The 21,815-nt window shown below is 35.0% G+C and overlaps 1 protein-coding gene across 6 annotated transcripts in view; it reads right to left on the bottom strand.

The window, feature by feature from the left end:
* SCLT1 (sodium channel and clathrin linker 1) overlaps positions 1 to 21,815 on the bottom strand; it is a 222,928-nt gene that overhangs the window by 63,535 nt on the left and 137,578 nt on the right. For all 6 annotated transcript variants that reach the window (XR_009259311.1, XR_009259312.1, XM_058721393.1 and 3 more), the window contains 3 exons: positions 13,732 to 13,803; positions 5,941 to 6,015; positions 3,539 to 3,684 (listed from right to left, as the gene is read on the bottom strand). Coding sequence is in view for 4 of the 6 variants with exons in the window: in XM_058721393.1 (XP_058577376.1) it covers positions 3,539 to 3,684; positions 5,941 to 6,015; positions 13,732 to 13,803 (293 nt within the window). In the remaining 2 variants the exon portion in view is untranslated. The remainder of the gene's footprint in view (positions 1 to 3,538; positions 3,685 to 5,940; positions 6,016 to 13,731; positions 13,804 to 21,815) is intronic.

Here is a 21,815-nt window from a genome sequence, read left to right as displayed (position 1 = left end):
TCAGGGTGCACATATCCCTTCGAATCAGTATCTCTGTATCCTTTGGGTAAATGCCTAATACTGCAATTGCTGGATCGTAGGGTAGGTCTGGAAAAGAGTATGGAGGTTCCTCAAAAAGTTAAAAATAGAACTACCCTACAACCCAACAACTGCACTGAACAATGTTTATTCATTTTTGAGAGAGACGGAGAGAGAGCACATGCACATGAATAGGAGAGGGGCAGACAGAGGGTGACAAAGGATCCAAAATGGACTCTATGCTGATAGCAGAGATCCCAACATGGGGCTCGAACTCACAAACCCTGAGATTATGACCGGAGCCGAAGTTGGATGCTTAACCAACCAAACCATCCAGGCATCCCTCCTGTGATAGTTTTTGACTTAAATTCTATTTGTCTGATATAAGATACTCCTGCTATCTTTTGGGCACCATTCGCATGGAATATCTTTTGCCATCTCTTCATTTTCAGCCTATGTATTTCCTCAAGTTTAAAGTGACTCTCTAGTAGGCAACATATAGTTGGATTTTATTTTCTAATCCATTCTGTCACTCTGTCTTTTGATTGGATGATTTAATCCACTTAAATTAAAAGTAATTACTAATAGGTAGTAACTCGTGATTTTGCTGTTTTCCATTTTGTAGTTCCTTTGTTCTTTTATTCCTATTTTAGTTGTCTTCCTTTGTGATTTGTTGAATTTTTGTAGTAGCTGCTTTCATTCCTTTCTCTTTACCTTTTGGGTGTCTACTACACATTTTTTTTTTTTTTCTGATTAGCATGAGACTTACATAAAACGTCTGTTATGAGTCTATTTTAAATTGGTAACAATTTCAATCACTTTTATTTCTCTCTCTCCTCACATTCTGTGTTATTGATGTCATACTTTACATCTTTTTATATTGTATATCAATTATCACATTATTGTACTTCTTGTTATTTTTAATAATCTTATATTTTAGCTTCTATACTAGAGTTAAAAGTGATTTATGTAGTACTATTATGAGTCTTAGAGTATTCTGACTTTGGCAGTATACTTTCCTTTCCCAGAAAGTTTTATTCTTTCACATATTTTTATGTTTCTAATTAGTATCCTTTCAGTTCCATTTGAAAACTCTAGCTTTTCTTATACAGCAACTCTAATAGTGATGCACTCCCTTTTGAGCTTTTGTTCATCTTAGGAAGTTTTTAATCTCTCTTTTACTTTTGATGGACAACTTTGCTGGGTATAGTATTCCTGGTTTGCACTTTTTTTCTTTCAGTACTTTGGATATATCATGCCACTTTCTCTCTGCTACAAAGTTTCTTCTAAGAAATCCATTAATACTTTTATTGGGGTTGGAGGGAGTCCCATGTATGTGATGAGTCACTTCCTGTTTTAAAAATTCTTTTTTATTCTTGGCAATTTGATTATAATGTGTCTAGGTGAAGACCTCTTGATGTTGAGCCTTTCTGTGATTCTTTGAGTGTCATGGATCTGGATGTTCAATTCCCTCCCCAGATTTGGGCAGTTTTCTATTATTATTTCTTTACAAGCTTTCTGTTCCTTTCTCATTCTCTGCTCCTTCTGGGATTTTCATAATGTGTATACTAATTCACTTTAAGATGTCCCATAACTCATGTAGGTTTTTTTCAGTCTTTTTCATTCTTCTCTTTGTTCCTCTAACTGGATGATTTCAAATGACCTCTCTTCAAGCATGCGGATTTTCTTCTGAATGATCAAGTCTGCTACTGAAACTCCACAGAATTTTTCAGTTCAGTTCTTCAGCTCCAGGATTTCTGTTTGTTTCTTTTTAATGGATTCTACTTCTTTGTTAAACTGCTCATTTTGTTCATGTAACATTTTTCTGATTTTATTTAGTTGACTCTGTTCTCTTATAGCTGAGTTTCTTTAAGACGATATTTTAAATTTTTGTTAAGCAGTCCATGGATCACCATTTCTTTTGGGTCAATTATTAGTTTCCTTTATTAGTTTATTAGTTTCCTTTGATGATGTCATATTTGCCCGATTCTTTCTTGGTATCTGTGTATTTGAAGAAGCAGATTCCTCTTCTAGTCCTTACAGACTGAAGGAGGAAGACTTCCTCCTGCCAAGTCCCACAGCTGATGAGGCTGCTTCTGGGATTGTGGTTGAGCAAGGCTGAAACCATGTCATGTGACTACTGCCAAGTTCATGTTTGGCAGGCATGTAACCAAGGGCACAATCAAGTGTTTTGTCCAGTGAGTTCCTAAAGGTGCTCCTGTCATGCCACTGAACTGGTCCATATGTGCACAGGACTGTTTCTGGACTGTGGTAGAGTGGGACTAAAGCTGGGTCACAAAACTACTTCACGGATTGTAGTCAGTTCTGAGGTCAGTGGGTCTGTAACTGTAAGCATCTATGGGTGTAGCTTGTGCTGAGTCTTTTGGGTGGTTGGCTGGACGCCTAGCCATGAAAGACTACCTCAAACTGTGGTACAGCAAAGCTGGATCCATGTCTTATGGTTTTTGCTAAGTCTGCAGTCAGGTCTGTGGTTGGCAGGCCTGTTACCAGAGGTGTGGCCAGGTGTGACTTCTGCTGGGTAACTGTTAGTACTCCCAAAACTGGGCTGGTTCTGGGTGGCAGGGTTGCTTCCAGACTACAGTAGAGTGGAACTAAAGCCAGGTTGCAGGCACAGTAAGGTCTGAGTTTGGCAGGCCTGTTATCAGAAGCACTCACAGGCATGGCTTCTCCTGAATCCCTAAGTGGAAGAGGCTAGGTGCAGGACTGTCAACAAGCAGGGCTAGAGCCAAGTCCACATGTAGATGGGGCTGCTTTGGCCCATAGATAGGACCATAGTATATGCTGGCACTGGTGTGTAGACCTGCCTCTCTGTTTTTGGGCTCCAATAGTGATTTGTAACCTCCTACCTGGATCCCAAAGCTTTCACAAAGGCACTTTTGTCCAGGGATGCCTTTCACATATTTGTTTCTCTGGAGGGATATGGGCTGGGTACGTCCAATTCATTCCACTATATTGCTGACAGTATTCATCTTTATTTTTAAAATATCTACCAAACATATTCTGTAACAGATTGAGATTTCATGCAATTCAAATTAAGTTTTACTGTATTAAGTAACACTCTGGCAGGAAAGGTAGAAAATTAGTTAGAACGGATATACCAGATTATAAATTTACCATTTTAATAGACAATGTAATAAATAAACATGAAGGATTATTATAGAATATTCAAAAAAAAAAAGAAATATAAGTATAAACTGATTATAAAAGCAATAATTGTAAGGAAGCTACTGCAATAGCTTAGTTAGTATGAAGAAAAACCCAGCCTTATAAGCATTCTATTTAACTGCCAGAAAGGAGAAATTTGATACAAATGGTATAATACTGTTGAATCGTTTCTTCTGAAACAAATTAGTTTTCAGAAATAAGCTTGAAAAAAATTCTATTTGGTGCTAAATTTTTTGTCCCAACATATATATAAGTCCTATTTAAGAAAAGTAAAGAATCTGTCAAAAAGTATGTGAATTATAAAAATGTTAATAGAAAATATAAAATAACTTACTTTATTTCAAGTTGTTTTATTTTATTTTCTGCCGTCTTAAGTCTTAGCTGAAGATCGTCTTTTGAACGTTCTGCAACCAGGCATCTTTGGTGCATTTCCTCTAGTTTTCTGTAATCACTTTCATTTACTCTGCCTTCATGGTAAATCTGCAAAAGAAGCTTATATGTACTACCTTACAGAAGAAAACTGCCTTAACAAATTATACAGTTTAGAAACTGAAATCAATGGATAAATAAAAACCCATAATCATGTGTTCATCTGTTCCCACTGTAACACACTAAAACATATCAATAATTTTGGTGTTTCATATTTATAAAATAAAATGTTGAAAACTGACATATAATTGCTTATTTTTTGAGATTATTCATGCTTATGGTAAACTATTCAAAAAGTTTTAATATTTTATCCTTTCTTTTATTAATGTGCTGTATCATGCTGACTGATTTGTGAATACTGAACCACCCTTGCAACCCAGGAATAAATCCTATTTGATCATGGTGAATGATTTGTTTTTTTTAATGTATAGTTTGGATTCAGTTTTGTCATTGAGAATTTTTGCATCTATGCTTATCAGGAATACTAGCCTGTAGTTCTCTTTTTCAATGGTGTCTTTATCTGGTTTTGGTACTAGGGTAATACTGGCCTCATGGAATGAATATGGAAGTTTTCCTTCCTTTTCTATTTTAGGTAATAGTTTGGGAAGAATAGGTATTAACTCTTCTTTAACTGTTTGATAGAACTTCCTGTGAAGTCATCTGGTACTGGGGACAGTTTCAATATTTTAAAAAGAAATATAAAATAGTTGAAATGAAAAAAATACTCTAAATGTCACCACTTAGAGATAATTGTTTTGATTCAATTGTCTTGAATACCTTTTAAGAAAATTCTATATTCTGGTATTAAAAAATACAGACATATGCTATGGAGGAATGAGTAGAACTATCTGCAAGTGACTTCAGAATCTTACTCTGGTTTAACTAGACAATGATCTAACTGAAACGGGAGTTCCTCTTTCCCCAACGGGAGTGACTGTACCCAAGCTCAGCTTCTTATAAGACTAAGCTTCCTACCACGACACAGGGGCTATAACATCCCAAGAAGTGTGAAGTTGCCAGGTGCTAAGCAGCTCACATTTTCAGACAAATTCCACACAAGGCTATCCTCTAAATCCAGACTGCCTGGCCAATAACCTGTATCTTCTTCCACTGAAAAGACTGCTTTGTCACTTCTACTCTATAAAAAGGTAAAGTATCAGCAAGTTAATGTCCCACTACTAAAATACAGGCCTATAGTATAGTCCCAGCAGTGCTTTGACTTCAGCACACTTGTTTGTTGGACAGTGGGAGAATTAGGGACCTGTGCCTTCTCTTTACCTGTTGTCTTCAGTATTATAAGTTTTACATTTCCTCAATTAAGCCTATTCCTTACTCTATGCCATGTAATATTAAGAAATTCATCCCAGCCCTGATGTATAGCAGGTGGCAATCTAAATGGGATCTATACCTATTCCATAACATATAGTAACTCAGAAGGAATCAACCTTGCAGGAGAAAGATGACCATAAAGGTCCCACTTGGAATATGACATGTATGCTATATGCTGCTTTGTAAAGGACTCATTTACTATCTGATGTCATGATCTTTTTATGTCAATAACACATATATGTTACATGCTTTTTACTGATTACTAAGTTTACTGATTTTCTTTATGCTATGTAGCACAGCATGTATGTACTCTTCTTTGAAAATCAAAGTCTGACTGTAACATTTAGTATTTGTTAACATTAGGTAACTTACTTAACCTCTCTACAAAAGTTCCTAATGCACCACTTAAAACACCATATATTCTGCACCAAGTGTAGTCTCTGTTTTTTCCCAAGGCATTTTACAAGAGTGGGATATTTACTGATGATAAAAAAGCTACCTAAGTAAGAAATAAATTTTAAACTACACACTTCTTACAGTATTTTTTCATAAATATCATTTGGGTAATATTTTTCTACTTACAAAATAAAAATCTATACTTTTAAAAGGTTAAAATCAGAGCAATGTTGTAATTTTCTGGTTATACATATTTGTATTTATAGATGGCCTGAACCCAATAAAAGTTGGCATAGAATTTAAAAACACAAGGAAGATGAAGTAAAATTTACTACTGGAATAAGGTTTAATCAAGGATAGCTACTTCAAAAAATGTACACCTTTAAGTAAAAAGTACAAGTACTATGGCCACTCTTATAAAGAAATGTATTCAGGCAATACTAGTATTTAAGTACAGATTCTGAATATATTCCAGGTAAAAACACTCACTTATAATATAGGGGTTGCTAGTAGGCAGCGTGATGAAAGCAAACAGTAATAGTGAATATCTGCAGTTGAGTTTAGGTATTTTTTCCTTTTTACCTTTTCTAGTTCTTCTTCCACTGCTTTTTTCTCCCTAATGGCTCGTTCAATTTGGCTTTGTTTTTCAGCACACTCCTATAAATTCAATTCATATTGTAAATAAATATGTTTGTAAAAACTTAAGAAAAAAATGGGTAAAATGATTTGTTTGTAACAAAGAAATACCAACAAACAAATTCTTGTTTGTAACAAGAATACCACACTTACCCTATCAACAGAGCATGACCATATTGATTATTCAACAAAAACAAAAAAACCTCAATTTTCAAAGAGCTGCCTATCTCAGGATTTCAGAAATCGCCTCCAGCACAGAATGTCAAGGAGTTCTAAGTAAACATACTAAATGGGTGACAGAGGTTGAGGGATTCCAGAGAGAAAAAAATAAGACCCCTTTCTCATATTAGTTTTATTCATATACTCATATCACATATTTTAATTTCTTAAAAATGTTATTTATTTTCAGAAGGAGGGGGAGGGAGAGAATGCATGCGTGAGCTAGCAGTGGAGGGGCAGAAAGAGAGGGAGAGAAAGAGAGTACGAAGCCCAATTCACAAACCATGAGATCGTGACCTGAGCTGAAATCAAGAGACCTCTTATCACGTATTTTAAAAGGAAACACAGAACTGGGCAGTGACACCATATCCTGAGGATAACCTGTGGCCTAAAATGTACATGGGTATATAAATTCAATTTTTTTTTTTTGGCAAAACTTATAAACAGCCAACGTACATAGTAAATTTTACTAACATGATCATTAAACATTTCTGCTCATGAGGCACCTGGGAGGCTCAGTCGATTAACCAGCCAACTTTGGCTCAGGTCATGATCTCGTGGTTCATGGGTTCGAGCCCCGCATTGGGCTCTGTGTGGACAGCTCAGAGCCTGGAGCCTGCTTTGGATTCTGTGTCTCCCTCTCTCTCTGCCCTCCTCTGCTTGCACTCTGTCTCTAAAATAAATAAACATTAAAAAAACTTTTTTTTAACATTTCTCCTCAAAAGGCTTTAATCAGTAAAACTGAGCAAGCATATCAATCAGCTGATAAAATTTAATATTTTGCAAATGAGACTAAACTAAAAACAACCTTTATAATGACTGGCTCCTCACAGCTATTTGTTTTTAACTATTTATTTATTTTTGAGAATCAGTGTGATTATTTTCTACTAATTGTAGATTATGCTTTGGATGAACCCGCTTACTGTCAGTACACTACTAATTAATATTCAACTATCTTTAGCATAACTTTATTTTATTTTTTATTTTAAAAATGTTTATTTATTTTGAGAGAGCATATGCACCTGTGAGTGGGGGAGGGGCAGAGAGAGAGGGGGAGAGAGAATCCCAAGCAGGGATGGATCCCATGACTTGAGCTGAAATCAAGAGTTGGACGCTAAACCGATGGGGCCATCCAGGTGCACTCAGCATAACTTTATTTTATGTAAGTATCAAAATGTTTTTAAATTTTGAAATAAGCTTCTAAATTGTGAATTCTGATTATAATGAAGATCTTAACCCTATGTTACAAATCAGATGATTAATCTAAATTATCTTTCATTAAGCTAGAATTATTAGTGCACAAGAAATGAAACTTTAAACATTCCATATATATTCATATAGTAAGTCGCTAATCTATGAAAAGGTAGTTTTATGGTGTGATATTTGGGAATTCTTCTATGTTGATATGTGATTTTTAATAGACTATTTTTAGAGCAGTTCAGATTCACAGAAAAATTGAGAAGTCAGAGATTTCTGCTATGCTTCTTGATCCCATAATATGCAAAGCCCTCCCCTATTTTCAACATCCCTCACTGTAGTTATACACTTGTTAATACTGATGAACCTATAATGACACAACCTTATCACTCAAAGTCCATAGCTTACATTAGAGTTCACTCTTGGTGCTGTTCATTTTGTGAGTTTGGACACATTTATAATGATATGTATTCACTACAGAGTAGGTACAGTGTCCTAAAAATCCTCTCTGCTTCACCTATGCCTATTTATCCCTCTCTTCTCCTTAACTCCTGATAACCATCAGTCTTTTTACCCCATAGTTTTGCCTTTCCAAGAATGCCATACGGTTGGAATCAAACAATATGTAGCCTTTACAGACTAGCTTCTTTCACTTAATAATATGTGTTTACGTTTCCTCCATGGTTTTTTTCATGGCTTGATAGCTCATTTCTTTTTAGTGCTAAATAACTGTCTGAATGTACCACAGTTTATCCACTCACCTAACTAAAGGACATCTTGGTTGCTTCCAAATTTTGGCAACTGTGAAAAAAGCTGCTATAAACATCCATGTTGAGTTTTTTTGTGTGGACATAAGTTTTCAACTCCTTTGGATAAATACAGAAGAGTATAATTGTTGGACAATATGTTAAGAGTATATTTAATTTTGTAAGAAACCATCAAACTGCCTTCAAAAGTGGCCATACCATTTTGAATTACCACCAGCAATGAATGAGAATTCCTGTTGCTCCACATTTTCCCCAGAGGTTGGTGGTATCAGGGTTCTGGATTTTGGTCATTCTAACAGGCATATCTGGCACATACTTGATGTAATGAATGGCACCTCATTATTACTTTAATTTGCATTTCCATGGTGACATATGATGTGTAGCACCTTTCTGTATGTTTATATGCCATCTGTATATGTTCTTTGGTGACGTGTCTGTCAAGGTCTTTGGTCCAGTTTTTAATTGAGCTGATTTCTTACTGTTGAGTTTTAAGAGTTCTTCATATATTCTGGATAACAGTCTTTTGTCAGTTATGTCTTTTGCAAATATTTTCTCCTAATCTGTGGTTTGAATTTTCATTCTCTTGACTATCTTTCACAGAGAAACTTTTCATTTTAATGAAGTCCAACTTACCAATTGTTTCTTTCATCAATCATGCCTTTGATATTATATCCAAAAATTCATTACGAAACTCAAGATCATCCAGGTTTTCTTCTATGTTATCTTCTAGGAATTTTATAGTTTTGCATTTTACATTTAGGGTTGTGACCCATTAAAAAAAAACTTTTTAATGTTTATTAATTTTTGAGAGACAGAGAGGCAGAGCATTAGCAGGGGAGAGACAGACAGGGAGGAAGACAGAGAATCTGAAGCAGGCTCCAGGCTTTGAGCTGTGGGGCTCAGACTCATGAGCCATGAGACGAACTGAGCCGAAGTCAGACACTTAACTGACTGGGCCACCCAGGTGCCCCAGGAATGTGACCTATTTCGAATTAATTATTGTGGAGGGTGTGTCTGGATTCATTCTTTTACATGTGAATGTCTAATTGTCGTAGCACCATTTGCTAAAAAGACTTATCTTTGTTCCACTGTCTTACCTTTGCTTCTTTGTCAATGATCAGCTGACTGTATTTATGTGGGTCTATATTTTACTCCATTCTAGGTTGTTTTATTTCATTTATTTTATTTCATTGATCTGCTTGCCTATTCTTTCACCAAGATCACACTATCTTGATTATTATAGCTTTAGAGTGAGTCTTGAAATCTGGTAGTATTAGTCCTCTGACTTTCTTCTTCTCCTTCAGTGTTGTGTTGGCTATTCTGGGTCTTTTGTCTCTCCAGATATACTTTACAGTCAGTTTGTCAATATCCACAAAATAACTTACTGAGATTTTGACTGGGATTGCACTCAATCTATGGATCAGGCTGTGAAGAACTGACATTTTGACTGAGTCTTCCTATCCATGAGCATGGACTATCTCTTCATTTATTTACTTCTAGTTTGATATCTGTCATCAGTTTTCCTCACATAGACTTTGTATATTTTGTTAGATATATATCTAAGTAATTTTTTTACATGCTAAGGTAAATGGCAGTGTGTTTTTAGTTTAAAATTCCACTTGTTGGGGCGCCTGGGTGGCGTAGTCGGTTAAGCATCCGACTTCAGCCAGGTCACGATCTCGCGGTCTGTGAGTTCGAGCCCCGCGTCAGGCTCTGGGCTGATGGCTCGGAGCCTGGAGCCTGTTTCCGATTCTGTGTCTCCCTCTCTCTCTGCCCCTCCCCGGTTCATGCTCTGTCTCTCTCTGTCCCAAAAATAAAAAAATTAAAAAAAATAAAATAAAATAAAATAAAATTCCACTTGTTAATTGCTGGTATGTGGGAATACAAAGGACTTTTGTATATTAACTCTATATCCTGCAACCTTACTATGCTATGATTGCTTCTTTCTTTTTGGTTGAATTTTTTGGGGTTTTACTTTTATTTTTTATTTTAGAAAGACAGCACACAAGCAGGGAAGAAGGACAGAGGAAGAGAGAGAGAGAGAGAGAGAGAGAGAGAGAGAGAGAGAGAGAGAGGGAGAGATTGATTTTTAGGAAGGTTCCATGCTCAATGTGGAGCTTGACATGGGGCTCAATCCCACGACCCTGGGATCATGACCTGAGCCAAAATCGAGTCAGATGCTCAACTGACTGAACAACCCAGGGCCCCCACACCCCCACCACTTTTTTTTTTTGTTTTCTACATAGATAATCATATCAAATTTCTTCCTTCCCAATCTATGTAACTTTTATTTCCATTTTTAGTCAAATGGTATTAGCTAGTACTTCCAGGATGATGTTCAAAAGTAATGGTAAGAGGTCACATCACTGCCTTGCTCCTGATCTTAGTGGGAAAGCTTCTGGTTTCACAGCTGTAGGCTTTTTGTAGATATTCTTTATCAAGTTGAGGAAGTTCCCCTCTGTTTCTAGTTTACTGCAAGTTTTTATCATGAATGGGGGTTGGATTTTGTCAAATGCTTTTTCTATAGCTGCTTATATGATACCCATGTGATTTTTAATGTAGATATTAGCAACAAGGTTGGATCACACTTCTGAATCTGGTGAACGGCATATAAATAATGGTATGTTATATACTATGCATCTCTCTCTACCCAATTCACCATTTCACTGCCCAATGATGACAAAAAAAAAAAAAAATATTTGGTTAACCTCAAACAACAAAGTTAAAATTAGATAGAAAAGTTGAACCTTTCTAGAGAAATATGCTAATTCTATTAAAAATTCACAGTAATACTAAAGTGAGTATTTAAAATTACTATTATTAAAAAGCCTTCATGAATATTTACTATTAATCACCACCAACATTCCTACCTTTTGGGCACAATATGACCAAATGATAACTAGATATTTTTTCAAGTACTCATGGAGTATTTCCAAAATTATACCCTATAGTGTACCATAAAGAAAATCACAACAAATATTAAGAATCAATATCATATAGACTATACTCTATGGCCTCTATTTAACTAGATTAGAAACCAATAATAAAAAGATATCTAAATACCTATGCACATGGAGATTCAAAATTAGACTTCTAAAAAATTCACATATCCAAAAAAGATCATATTGAATTTTTCATTTTACTTGCATAAAATTTGGGCATTTATAACCAGTCTTTTTACTATTTGCTGTAGATTAAAGTTCATTTTATTTATTTATTTATTTATTTATTTATTTATTTATTTAGAGATCAGGGGAGGGGAAGAGAGAGAGGAGAGAAAGAATCTTAACCAGGCTCCTCAGCACTGTGAACTTAGAGTCCAAAGCAGGGCTTGATCCTCTAAACCGCAGGATCATGACCTGAGTCGATATCAAGAGTTGGATGCTTAACCAACTGAGCCACCCAGGCGCCCCACTATTTACTGTAGGTTAAAAATAATCTCTCCTATTTGGCAGAATTAAAGCCTTGAGTTTTCTTAAGAGAAACTGTAGGAGAAATAAAAGCTGTGTTGCTCTCCAAAGGGAGACATGTGGGTAGAGAGAGACTGGTTCTGGCCTTTTCTTAAACCTATCAAAAAAAATCTGCACACTAACTTAAAATACGGTTTTTTTTTTCCTTCCTGCAAGCATAACTTAGTTTGGGGTTAGCTAAAGTATGCTTAACCTCCCTCCTTGACTTCATGTTTATGGTCCAGCTGATAAAATTGGTATTTAAGAATATAAATCAATAGCCAACATCAGGTTATTATGTCTCAAACTATAGTCTGAGTTTCTGAGTTACCTGACAAAATCTGCTTTTTAAAGTAGTTGAACATGTCCTCCTTCAAACATATTTCTCAATGTTTGATATTTCAAACACTTTTCAATTATTCAGGACAGTTCCCCATGGAATCAACATGACATCACATAATATTTAATATCTTTAGAAAAATCCACTTAGCTATGTATTATAATTGTTTCACTATAAATCCTAAGAAATATAATTTTTTGCTCGAAATTGAGTTTACACAGCTCTGGTTGTGTAAACAGATAAGAATTATTTTTAAAAGCCCTGCAGATCTTATCCAACACACATTCATTCCTTTGGGAAAACAGAAAGAGATAATGTTCTTGTCCTTCCAGAGTTTACAAGCCATTAAATGATCCTGGACTGGGGAAAGACTTTCTTCTAGCTATGAATCTACTCAAAGCTAAACCAGTCCATGTAAGACAACAAGCAAAATAGCAAGGTAATAGAAGAAGTAGTAAAACTTGAAAACAACAATTAATTAGACATGACTATTTGGCCACACTGCATCCCATTAGTTTTACTTAATGTTCCTACATCCTTAACACAAATGACATTAAACAAAAAGTAACACTGGTTTCTAGTCTATTACTCTCAGGACCTGTACACAAAGACTAAAGTCTCAAGATGTACATTACAGAGTTTGTAGAATGTGGAAAAAGATCTGTTCTTTCCTTCAGAATTGTTTAAATATTAGTCAATAAGTATTTATTAAAATACATACTGTGAAAACACTGTGCTGGCAATGAAGATAAAAGAAGGCATAAGACTTTTCTCCTTCAAGGTGTTTATAATACAATTGGAAAGATAAGATTTGTCTAAAGTAAGAGAAAAGGAGAGTGAGGGAAGGAGATGGGAGATGGAAAGAGAACTAACATAATGTAACATATTTATTACAAGACATAAGTTGTTGCTAAGTTTTGTAGGCAGCATTAAAAGTGAGGTAGAGATTCAGAAAGGATTAGAGTTTGTGAAGTGGAAAATATCTTCCCAATCTCCAAAAATTCTTGTACTTTCATTCCCCTATAAGCAAGGTTATTAAATTCCATTTCATTATATCTTAATGTTACATTTACATATTTAATCTCACCTCTATCGAAACAAGTATTTTTTTTCCTTTCTCCTCTTTGCCTATTTATCCTTCAGTACTCTATCTCTTTTGGGAAGCTTGTCTTTCTTCTATCCCACTGACATATATACTTTGTCTTACTTTCTACTTAATCTCCCAGATGAAACTAGCATGTGGTAGCAGCTGCAGATGGGTGCTTCAGAGCATGCTGTGCATTGTCAAAAAAAAAAGTAATAGTAAAATGTGATAAATGCCATCCATCTGTCCTCCTAGACCACAGGCTCCAAGATTACAGTTAACATGTTTATCTTGATTTTTAATCTTTTCCTAGAATCTAGCATAGTTCCTGGCTTAGTAAGTATCTTCTGAATGAACAAGAATGTGCATTACAAGACACATTAAAATGTATCTTGGCTTTAAAATAAGCAATATTCAGGGTCGCCTGGGTGGCTCAGTTGGTTAAGCTTCCAACTCTTGGTTTGGGCTCAGACCACGATCTCATGGTTCGTGAGATGAAGCCCCATATCACGCTCTGTGCTGACAGCATGGAGCATGCTTGGGATGTTCTCTCTACCTCTCTCTCTCTGCCCCTCCCCTGCTCTCTCTCTCACCCTCACTTTCAAGGTGAGTAAATAAACATTAAAAAAATAAGAAAAATAAAATAGACAATATTCAGAAGAATATAGTCTTCTAACCTACCATTTGAAGGGCTGAAAGTTCTTCTGTTAGTCGAGAAATCTGTACATTATACTGTTTTCTTGTGCTTGCAACCTGTAATTAAGACATTCATAAATTGTTTAGGTTCACAAAAATTGATTAATACCCAATAAAAATATTTAGGATAATTTTGAGAAAAAAACAAAACTTTTACGGCATAAAAAATAAATAAGCACCTGAGTATTAAAGAGTCAAGAATTATTTTAAAAAATTTTTAATGTTTATTTTTGAGAGAGAGAGAGACAGAGACAGAGTGTGGCTGGGGGAGGGGCAGAGAAAGAGGGAGACAGAATCTGAAGCAGGCTCCAGGCTCTAGGCTGTCAGCAGAGAGCCCGATGGGGAGCTGCGAGATCATGACCTGAGCTAAAGTCAGACACTTAACTGACTGAGCCACCTAGGTGCCCCTAAAGGGTCAAGAATTTATCACAACAGTGGAAGGAGAGTGAATTTCTATGAAAACTTACCATATTTGAAGTGAAAACTGGCAACATTTCAAAATATTTACTTATTAACCCCCTTATAGATATTAAGTCATTATAGGTTAACATAAATAACATTTTATGAAAAATAAGTTCATTTTCCAAAATAAAAAATTTTCTAGAAAAATGTTATTATTTTACATTTTTGTAAATTTCCTTAATGTTTGAACAGGGGATAGCCAGATTCACATTATCTACTTCTGTGTTCAACCCGTTGTGCTGCTTACCATCAGCCTCTGGAAAACACCACTGTACACTCATCAGAGAACGAGTATGAAAAAAGAAAACAGTAAACTATAATTATGAAAGTAGGTGTGACCTTCCAAACTCTCTGAACAACACTTTAAGAACTGGTGCCATAGAGCAAGTCAAGAGAAAAACTGAATTACACACTAAAAATGTAACTAGTAACTTTTAAGGCACTTTTGTTTTATAAGAAGAAAAATATTTTCATATTGCATATATTTCAGTATAAAGTAAATTACTTTGTGAGAAAAACTCTTATTTCAATTAACATTTAAAATACTTCAGAAACAGTATGACTTATGTGTACAAAATATTTTGAAGAATTAGTTACATCTCATCAAGATGACTCCTATGACAGTATATTTTTCTAATTAATAACTACTCATACTTTTTAAAAAGACCATGAAGGAAGGAGGAATTAAGATGGCAGAGCATCATGGAGATCCTGAACTTGTCTTGTCCTTGAAACACAGCTAGAACAGCACCAAACTATTTTGAACACCTAGGAAATTGTTCGGATAATTAATGCAACAATCTGCATAACTTAAATTTGTCCTTAACCTATAAGGGAAGATAGGTCACGGTTGCAATAAACCTATCTACAAGAAATTTTGCAGGCCAAAAAGGAGTGATGTATTCAATGTGCTGAATTGGAAAATTATGCAGCCAAGAAATCTTTATCCAGAAAGGCTGTCATTCAAAATAAAAGGAGAGATAAAGAGTTTCCAAGACAAACAAAAACTAAAGGAGTACGTGACCACTAAAGCATCCCTGCAAGAAATTTTAAGAGGGACTCTGAGTGGACAAAAGAGAAAACAAAACAAAACAAAGATCAAAGCAACAAAGACTAGAAGCACCAGGGAACATTACCAGAAACAACTCTATAGGGAACACAAGGGCACTAAATTCATATGTTTCAGTACTCACTCTAAATGTCAATGGACTAAATGCTCCAATCAAAAGACATAGGGTGTCAGAATGGATAAGAAAACAAGACACATTTATATGCTGCTTACAAGAGACTCATTTTAGACCTAAAGACACCTACAGATAGAAAGTAAGGGGATGGAGAACAATCTATCATGCTACTGGTTGTCAAATGAAAGCTGGAGTAGCCATACTTATATCAGACAATCTAGACTTTAAAATAAAGCCTGTATCAAGAGATGAAGGAGGGCATTATATCATAATTAAGGGGTCTATCTATCAAGAATATCTAGCAATTGTAAACATTTATGCTCCAAATGTGAAAGCACCCAAATATGAAGAAAATCAACATGGAAACAATGGCTTTGAATGACACACTGGACCGGATGGTTTAACAGATACATTTAGGGCATTTCATCCTAAAGCAGCAGAATACACATTCTTCTTGAGTGCACATGGAACATTCTCCACACTAGATCACATACTGGAACACAAATCAGCCTTCAACAAGTACAAAAAGATCAGGATCATACCTTTCATATTTTCAGACCATGAGTTTGCTATGAAACTCGAAATCAACCACAAGAAGAAATCTGCAATAACCATGAACACTTGGAGATTAAAGAACATCTTACTACAGAATGAATGGGTTAACCAAGAAATAAAAGAGGAAATTAAGAAGTACACAGAAGCCAATGAAAATGAAAACATGACAGCCCAAAACCTCTGGTATGCAGCAAAGGTGGTCATAAGAGGGAAGTACATAGCAATCCAGGCTCTCCTAAAGAAGGAAGAAAGGTCTCAAATACACAACTTAACTTTACACCTTAAAGAGCTGGAAAAAGAACAAATAAAGCCCAAAACCAGCGAAAGAAGGGAAATAATAAAGATTAGAGCAGAAATCAACGATATAGATTGAATCAAAGAAACAACAGATCAACAGAACCAGGAGTTGGTTGTTTGAAAGAATTAAGAAAATTGATAAACTCCTAGCCAGATGGATCAAAATGAAAAAGGAGAGGAGAATGAATAAGGAGAATGAAAGAGGAGAGATCACAACACCAGAGAAATACAAACTATAATAAGAGAATATTATGAGCAATTATAGGCCAACAAACTGGTCAATCTGGAAGAAATGGAAAATTTGAATAGACCCACAACCAGTAAAGAAATTAAATCAGTAATCAAAAATCTCCCCAAAAACAAGAGTCCAGGGCTGGAAGGCTTTCCAGGGGAATTCTACCAAACATTTAAAGAAAAGTTAACACCTATCCTTTAAACCTGTTCCAAAAAATAGAAATGGAAAGAAAACTTTCAAACTCATTCTACAAGGCCAGCATTACCTTGAATCCAAAACCAGACAAAGACCCCCTACTAAAAAGGAGAACTACATACCAATTCCTTTGATGAACATGGATGTGAAAATTCTCAACAAGGTACTAGCAAACCGGATCCAACAATACATTAAAAGATTTATTCACCACAATCAAGTGGGATTTATTCCTGTGATCCAGAGCTGGTTCAATATCCACAAATCAATTAATGTGATACATCACATAAATTAAAAAAAGGGTAAGAACCACATGATCCTCTCAATAGATGCAGAGAAAGAATTTGACAACATACAGTATCCTTTCTTGATAGCTGTTAAGAAAGTAGGGATAGAAGGAACATACCTCAAGATCATAAAGACCAGATACAAAAGATTGACTGCTAATATCATCCTCAATAGAGAAAAACTGACAGCTTTCCCTCTAAGGTCAGGAACACGACAAGGAGGCCCAATCTCTCCACTACACTGTTATTCAAAATAGTGCTGGAAGTCTGAGCCTCGGCAATCAGACAAAAAAAAAGAAATAAAAGGCATCTAGATCAGCAAGGAGGAAGTCACACTTTCACTCTTTGCAGATGACGTGATATTTTATGTGGAAAACCTGAAAGACTCCATCAAAAAACTGCTAGAACTGATCCAGGAATTCAGCAAAGTAGCAGAATATAAATTCAATGTACAGGAATCACATTTCTATACACCAATAATGAAGCAACAGAAAGAGATAACAGGGAATTGATCCCATTTACAATTGCACGAAAAACCATAAATATCTAGGAATAAACTTAATCAAAGAGGTGAAAAATCTATACACTGAAAACTATAGAAAGGTTATGAAAGAAATGGAAGAAGACACAGAACAGTGGAAAAACAATCCATGCTCGTGGATTGGAAGAACAAATATTGTTAAAATGTCGATACTACCCAAAGCAATCTACATATTCAATACAACCCCTATCAAAGTAACACCAGCATTCTTCACAGAGCTGGAACAAACAGTCTAAAATTTGTATGGTACCAGAAAAGACCCTGAATAGCCAAAGTAATTTTGAAAAAGGAAACCAAAGCTGGAGGCATCACATTTCCAGACTTTAAGCTGTATTACAAAGTTGTAATCATCAAGACAGTATAGTACTGGCACAAAAACAGACACATAGATCAATGGAACAGAACCCAGAACCCAGAAATGGACCCACAAACGTATGGGCAACCAGTCTTTGACAAAGCAGGAAAGAATATCCAGTGGAAAATAGACCATCTCTTCTGAAAACAGTGTTGGGAAAACTGGACAGCCAAATGCAGAACAATGAATCTGGACCACTTTCTTACACCATACACAAAATAACCTCAAATTGGATGAAAGACTTAAACATAAGACAGGAAGCCATCAAAATCCTAGAGGAGAAAACGGGTAACAACCTCTTTGACCTCAGCTGCAGCAACTTCTCACTGGTCTCCAGAGGCAAGGGAAACTAAAGGAAAAATGAACTATTGGGACTTTATCCAAATAAAAAGCTTCTGCACAGCGAAGGAAACAAGCAGCAAAACTAAAAGGCAACTGGCGAAATGGGAGAAGATATTTGAAACAACATATCAGATAAAGGGTTAGTATCCAAAATCTATAAATAACTTATATCAAACTCAACATCCAAAAAAACTAATAATCCAGTGAAGAAATGGACAAAAGACATGAATAGATACTTTTCCATAAGAGAGATCCAGATGGCTAACAGACACATGAAAAGATGCTCAACATCACTCATTAGCAGGAAAACACAAATCAAAACCAAAATGAGATACCACCTCACACTTATCAGAATGGCTAAAATTAACAACTCAGGCCACAACAGATGTTGGCAAGGATGTGGAGAAAGAGGAATCCTTTTGCACTGCTGGTGGGAATGCAAACTGGTGCATTTCCTCTGGAAAACAGAATGGAGGTTCCTCAAAAAATTAAAAATAGAACTACCCTACGACCCAGCAACGGCACTACTACATATTTATCTGAAGGATACAAAAATGCTGATTCAAAGGGGCACACGCAGCCCCTTTTTTTATAGCAGCTGTATCAACAATAGCCAAAGAATGGAAAGAACCTAAATGTCCATCCACTGATGTATGGATAAAAAAGATGTAGCATATATATTCAATGGACTATTACTCAGCAATCAAAAAGAATGCAATCTTACCATCTGCAACAAGGTAGATGGAACTAGAGTGTATTATGCTAAGCAATGTAAGTCAGCCAGAGAAAGATAAATAGGATACAATTTCACTCATATGTGGAATTTAAGAAACAAAACAGAAGAACATAGAAGAAGGGAAACAAAAAGATAAAAACGGAGAGGGAGGCAAACCATAAGAAACTCTTAAGTACAGAAAACAAACAGGATTGCTGGTGGATAGTTGGGTAGGGGGATGGGCTAAATGAGCAATGGGCATTAAGACGGTCACTTACTGGGATGAACACTGGGTCTCGTATTATTATATGTAAGTGATGAGTCACTAAATTCTATTCCTGAAATTATTACACTATGTGTAATATACACTATTACACTATGTGTAATATACACCATGTGTAATAATTTGGATTTAAATTAAAAAAAAGGTCGTGAGGAATATTGATACTGATGCTATCATCAGTAAACATATGGTCAACAAAGATTTTTGGAAATAGTCTAGATCTTATAAAATAGATTATTTCTAAAACATGATGTAAACCTTCTTTAGAACACTTATAAAATTGACATATATTTTATTTGGTTAATTAATAGAAGTTATTTTTCTGAAGACCTGACAAACATATGTGGGTCCATTTTAGCTCTATTTTAGATTTTGATGTAAACTTTGCCTATGAATAATTGTATGAAGGATCAATTCATCCTATTTATGGGTCAGTGATAATCATAGTTACTATTTACAGAGGTTTGATGTGTTAATGACTACTTAGAGCAGTGTAAGTGTTATTATCTGGTTCTCACCAACAATCTGCTTAAGTAGTCAGTATCCTCATTATAGATGAGGAAGATCAAGGCACAGAGAAATTAAGTCATGAAGGTTTTTAGAATATACAAGTTTTGGTTTCTATAAGGCCAGTCATGTCTGCTTGTCTCTCTCTCACACAATTTTTTAAAAGTGTTCTTTTTAGTATCTAGAAATGAATGCAGCTAGCATGAGGGTTTATGACCATAGTCGTATATATATTTTAAAACATTTTTACAATAATGTTGATGGCTTCAGCAAATTAAAGTATTCATACTTTAAAAAAGACTGTGTATAACTACTGAGACTGATGGTGTATCATCAATAAAATTATATGCTGCAGAGGTCATAGAAAATTTTCTGAGGTTGGTATCTGATAAAATATAATGTAAACCCTGCTATATGAGCAAATAACATGTTTCTGGAGGTAGTTTAATGTGGTTGGGGTTCAGAAGTCTGTAAGGGAACTAAAATCCCCTCTTACCCAACCTCACTTTCTTCATGTAAACATTTTCTTTTATAGTTTATGGATAGTAAGGATATCTATAAACTAAATAGTAAGACAAATTAACAAGAGACAGAAATAGAAAAGGACAATGATGGTACAAATACTGCCTAACAGGATGAATATAATTTTGATCACCAACTTTAAGCCATGACTTAAAATAAACAGAAAATCAAAATCAAAACCAGTATCAAATTTTTTTCACAAATTAAGTTTTACTTGAGAGAGATCTGAGCAATAGCATTTTCTGCGTTTTAAAGAAATAAGCTATTCTCATATTTCGTTCAGTTTTATAGCCAGAACATAAATATGTGATAATTTATTCATTATGTTTACTTTAGTTAAAAAAAAGATACCACTTAAGTCATTAGATGTAAGTTATCCCCAATTCAACAAATTAATTCTACATTATTTGGAGGACATATTAAATTATAATAATGGGACAATTACCAATACAGGTGAAAATTTTCAATCAAAAACATTAAAAATGTTTTAAAAGTATAAGGAAATACATATTACATGTTGTATAAAATCTTATTATAGTTTGTTTACAAAAATACCTACTCTTGAAATTCCACACCTGCAGAATTACAATATGTAGAAAGTGAAAGATTCCTCATTATTCTATCTTCCAGGCTTAACATTATTCAAAGATTCATGTATAGGTCTCCAGAATTTTTGTTTCACAGATGGTTACAACATTTCTTTGATAATTTGCAATTAAATGAAAATTCAAAGGGCAATGCTAAAAATAGTGCTTATCTCTGGGTACTGGAGTTATGATTTTAATTTTCTTTTACATTTCTTTCTCTTACATTTCTTTTTATAATGAACATGTATTACTTTTTAATAATAGTAACAATAAAGTTTACTTTAAAAAAACAACTTGGCAATAGTGTGGGACTTGGAGAAAGCAGGGACCCAGCAAAGTGCTTGGCACACAGTTAGTGCTCAATAATTACTTCTTTTAAATTATTTTATTTTTATTTTTTTATTTTTTAGAGAGAGATAGTGTGTGAGCGGGGGAAGGGGAAGGAGAAAGAGAGAGAATCTTAAGCAAGCCCCACACTTAGCACAGATCCCAATATGAGGATGGATCTCACGACCCTGGGATCATGACCTGAGCTGAAATCAAGAGGCTGGCACTGAACTGACTGAGCCACCCACACACCCCTCAATAGCTATTTCTCAATAATTACTTCTTGAGCGAATAGTTGGAATACTACAGAAAGGCTGGATGCAAGGAAATCAAATGGAATCCACAAGGAAGGGAAGATAAGGGAGTAAGAGAGGGAGTTTGTTTTAGAAATGTCAGGCTTCAGATGCCTGGTGGGACTACTAGGTAGAGAAGCAGTTGAATATTCATGTTTGTAAAAAGGTTTAAATTGAATATAGAGATCATAGTATCTTTGAAAAATTATACTAAGATTATTTAAGGACTTGTGCAAAAGACAACTTCTATCAACTTTAAAATCAATGTGAATTTATTTTAGGATTAGGAAAAAAAATTAGAGGACTTTTCAGATGATGAGTACTTTGAGAAAACATTTTTATCACCGAAAGTCACAAAATTTATTAAATATTTTGAAGATATGCC

This window comes from Neofelis nebulosa, chromosome 3, assembly GCF_028018385.1.
Source record: "Neofelis nebulosa isolate mNeoNeb1 chromosome 3, mNeoNeb1.pri, whole genome shotgun sequence".
Lineage (NCBI taxonomy): Eukaryota > Metazoa > Chordata > Mammalia > Carnivora > Felidae > Neofelis > Neofelis nebulosa.
This window is presented reverse-complemented; position numbering and strand designations above follow the sequence as displayed.